Source organism: Leptinotarsa decemlineata, unplaced genomic scaffold, assembly GCF_025532065.1.
Source record: "Leptinotarsa decemlineata unplaced genomic scaffold, Ldec_3_MD MMD2_tig00004307_RagTag_RagTag, whole genome shotgun sequence".
Lineage (NCBI taxonomy): Eukaryota > Metazoa > Arthropoda > Insecta > Coleoptera > Chrysomelidae > Leptinotarsa > Leptinotarsa decemlineata.
In genome coordinates this window covers 8,408,965-8,413,505 of record NW_027412606.1, presented here as the reverse complement: position 1 = coordinate 8,413,505, position 4,541 = coordinate 8,408,965, and the positions used below count along the sequence as shown (strand labels likewise).

General features: G+C 41.8%; 1 protein-coding gene across 1 annotated transcript; it reads right to left on the bottom strand.

Annotated features, from left to right (window-relative positions):
• Positions 1-2,602: 2,602 nt before the first annotated feature.
• Positions 2,603-3,478, bottom strand: LOC141483897 (uncharacterized). Its single transcript, XM_074178921.1, has 2 exons — positions 3,339-3,478; positions 2,603-3,275 (listed from the first exon to the last, which is right to left on the bottom strand). The coding sequence occupies exon 2, from the start codon at positions 3,272-3,274 to the stop codon at positions 2,603-2,605; it is 672 nt and encodes a 223-aa protein (XP_074035022.1). The 5' UTR covers position 3,275; positions 3,339-3,478.
• Positions 3,479-4,541: the final 1,063 nt, after the last annotated feature.

Sequence of the window (4,541 nt, the reverse complement as noted above, 5' to 3'; positions counted from 1 at the left end):
GTAATAGTTGAAGCAGAAGATGTTGGAGTCGATGAAGATGAGATAGACGAAGTTGAAAACGAGGCCAACCAAAGCGACGAAGATGATGACGTGATGGAGTTTGAGAGGGTCATGGATGAAGAAGGAGATGATGAAGGGATAGAAGCTGACACAACTGAAGGTGATGGTGCTATGAGGATCGGTATGCGAACACTCAATGTCAGTGAGACACTGGAAGATCCCTTGGATTTGTATTGTGCATTGGATGCATACGTATTGATCAGCACAATAGATGGAGAGAACAAAAAACTATGTTGGTGCTGCTTTCGGTTTTATTCGCATAGAAACAATAATGGAGGGTGGTATGCCATGTCAACACCCACAACACTGTCTCAATTATGGAAATGGGACAGAATTGGTGTGAAGCTTGCGAGAGGCCACTAACAAACTTCACCCGAGTATCTACATGTATTATATGTAATAATGTCCAACCTGTGGCACAATAACCGTGGACCTACTGGTCAAAAAAAAAACAACAGCCCTTTTCAGGGCTACATTATTCACACAAACAGTAGTTAGTTGTATTAGTATTCATAGATTATGTGACAAATGAATACTTTGATTAATAAAAGTCTAAGTTGGAAATTGTTAGTCTTTGAATATCTATACATTATATGACAAATAAATTACTACTTTGACTGAAAAGTCGAAATTTGGAATTTGATAGTCATTGAATATCTATGCATATGATGAGTACTACTTTAAATGAAAGTTGAAGTTGGCATTTGTCAATCATTCATATGCATATAATGATGAATACTTTCACATACATATATTTCGTTTGAGATTATAATGTTAACATAATGTTAACAATGGTATGAATCTGTTTCTGTTTGAAAGTATAATGGTAGCTCTGAAAAGAGCTATTTTTTTTATTGTTTCAGTCTTTAATTGTAGCCCTGAAAAGGGCTGTTATTTTTTTATTAATCCATGCAATGATATGGACTAACGCTCCTCATCATCAGAAACAATAATTATGGTATCGTCATCTGAATCAGATGATATACTAATGATATCATCCTCATAGTAGTCATCTGAATCAGATGATATACTCATGATGTCGTCGTCGTCATAATCAGCTGAATCAGATGATATACTAATCACATCATCCGCATTATTATCGTCAACAGCATCTATGTCGTCCTGAATACCTTGTTCCACTCGTTCTGCGAAATCATCAGGAAGATCATAGATTCGCTGCAGAAATTGAGCGAAGGTTGTACTCAAATGATCAGACGTTGAATCTATTTCATGTACTTGGATGGGTCCTGTACTCGACATTGTGGAAGAATGATATAGAACTGGGATTGTTGCTATATTTATATTGGAAGAAATGAAATGGAGGGGGTGAAATGTAGAACAGTGTTTGAGATTCGAAAACATCAAGAATGAAACTCTGAGCGATTATTAGGAGAAATTCTAGTGATTTATTATGGAAAAAAAACTAATAAGAGGGAGAGGAAGGAGGAAGACACTGCCCCAGCCTCGCAGTGCCTCGTGTACACCAACCAAAAAGTGTGTACTCCGTGGAAGGAAAGGAAAGGAAATGATGGACGAGTAGATGATTATATGTCATCATCGGAATTGAGGACATCATCATCGATTAGGATTGGGGATGGCGGAGGACTATCCTCGATGAGGATAGGGGATGGTGGAGGACGTCTAACGTCAAGCTCGTCATCAGCATCATCACCAGAGTCGTCGTCGTCATCATCGTCGTCGTCGCTACTCATTGGGACAATGTCATCATAAGCAGGGTCCCACCATCCGTCAGGATCTGGATATTCCGAGTCATCCAAGTGTCCTTCGTCACTGCCAGTGACATGCTGAACTTGCATCCTGATGTCGTGATCCCGGTATTCGTATGGCGGACTGTGGGGTTCCGTGGTGGAAGAGACAACCTGTACCTGGCTGTTATCCCAGTAATTGAAGTTGTACCCCTGATCCGGGCAGCTATAGGGTTCGGAGGTTGAATCGGGTTCCATCTCGATGCTAGCTGATCAACTGAATGTTTCATCAGATGATTTCTACTTTTATACTTTCGAGAGGGAGTGGGAGAGGAGTGGAACATTGAGTAGGGGTAAATTGTAGTGTGACATAAGACATATTCAATGAGTAGGGGTAAATTGCAAAGTGACATAAGACATATTCAATGAAAGAGATACTTGAATGGATAAAATACAAATGAAATATACTTGTCGATTTCACTATGAAACATGTCTATTTTTTTTATTTTTTAAATTTTCTTCACATGAAATTATTTACAAGTGATTAGAGAACACAAAAATTGATGTGAGGTATTTGTCTAGAAGAACTTGGAATTGAAATAAAAAAATAATAATGATAATAAGAGGAAGTGAAGAAAAATGCTCCAACCATCGCATTGTTCAATGTGTACCAAACCAAAAAACAGTGTACACCCTTTATTTCACTTCCTTTTCCTTTATTCAATATAAACTTAACAAATATAAACTTAAAACTACCATAATTAAATACTCCTAACTAACCTAAAACTAATCTTACATTTACACTTCATCTACAAAAAGAGTGTCCATAACTGTCACTACTTTTTGTACAGCTCTATCGAAGAGGTCTTTGCTTTACACCTTTCCTGCAGAGATGCATAATTCCGATCTATTTCGGCCATTTCCTTTTGGAGTTCCCTCCGTCGGTTATCCATTTCAGCCATTTGTCGCTTCATGGTAACCAACTCGGCCTCGCTAGATCGGGCAGCTCGTTCTGCTTTCTTGCATCTCTGCAGAAAAACACTCATCTTTTCACTAACCTCTCCGATAGGCTGTGGCACCAACACCTCAGGATCCGCCGGTGTCGCTGGCAGCGGTGGTAGTCGCGTCACCAACGGCGACAATATCACCAACTCCGGAGAAGGACTCCTCGGAATTTCCACTGCTGCTGGTGCTGCTGCTGGTGTGGAGGCCCTCTTACGAGAGGTCGAAAAACTACCTGCATAAGGATTAGTCCTATTGCAAGTAGCTCGGTACTTTGAAATAGGACCAACCTTTGCTGCAGGTCGTTGGCAAACCTTCTTCACAGCCCTGACTTCCTCCTCCTCCTCGAATAAGTCAGGGCTAGAAGATCTGCACCTAACTCGCGAACGCGAAGTGGTTGGCTGGTCAACCGTCACCGCTCTCGAAGATGCTGCCTCCTCCTGGTCAGCGGACACCGGCAGAATAGACGCCACAGCATTATTCACCTCCTGTGTATTGGTTGCCATTCTGAAAAAGAAGAAATAATACAAAGTTAGTTGATATAAAAAATAACATTCCTAATTTACTTACTCAAATATCAAGTTGGTCGTTGGAACGTACTGCCTTGTTGTGGAGTGGACTGCTCTCGATGAGATGACTTCTCGAACTGAATGTTGTGGAGTGCTCTCCGGAGGGTATCGACTTCGATGCGTGAGCGGTGGGAAAATGGTGGGAGCGAAAAGTTGGTGGCGACGGGGGGGGGGGGGGGGGGGGGGGGGGGGGGGGGGGGGGGGGGGGGGGGGGGGGGGGCGGGGGGCGTGGCCCTAACGGGCCCCGCCCACTGCCTGGGCTCCGCCCAGGTGGGTGGGGCCTCCGGCCCCAGGTAGGCGGGACATCTGGAGAGACATCTACGCCCTCTTCGCGCGCGCGTTCGTAACATAATATGCAACCGAACACCTAACCTAACGTATTAACGTATTAACGTAACCTAACCTAGTACGCTAACCTACCGCTATGCAACCGAACACCTAACCTATCGTATGTATTAACGTAACCTAACCTAGTACGCTAACCTACCGCTATGCAACCGAACACCTAACCTAACCTAACCTAACCTAACCTAACCTAACCTAACCTAACCTACAGTAACTATTAACCTAACCTAACGAGGGAATACTAACCTAACACCTAACCTAACGTAAGTATGCAGCTAACCTAACGTAGCTATTAACCTAACCTAACGAGGGAATACATTCACCATGTTGGTTCCATTAATACATCATCAGTTGGTTTTGGTTTTGGTTGTATTATTCTATGATTTGGATTAATGTTCAGTCCTGGATATCCCAGTCCACCTGATGATGATGGCCTGACTTTATAGTTTCTCTCCAAAACTTCTTTATGGTTTTTCTCCAATACTTCAACTCTCTGTTCCAGTACATCATACTTTTTCATTGTAGTCCCTGTTATGTTTGACATAGCATCAAATTTTTTATTTGTAGACGCTGTTATGTCAGACATTTTTATGTCTACATCACTTGTAAGTTTGTCAAATTTACGAGTGAAAGTTATCCGAGCCTCTGCAATTTTATCGTTAAATGCTTGCCGGGCGTCCCGAGCAATATTGCCTATTGTGGATTGTATTGCAGCTTGTAGGGCTAGAAGTATAAATCCTTTGCTCCATTAATTTCCCCTCAAGATATGATACAGTTACACAATCACTCTTGTCAATTGGTTCACTTGTATTTTTCAATATTTTCCTTTGCATGTCATAATGACCATCTTTTGTTAATT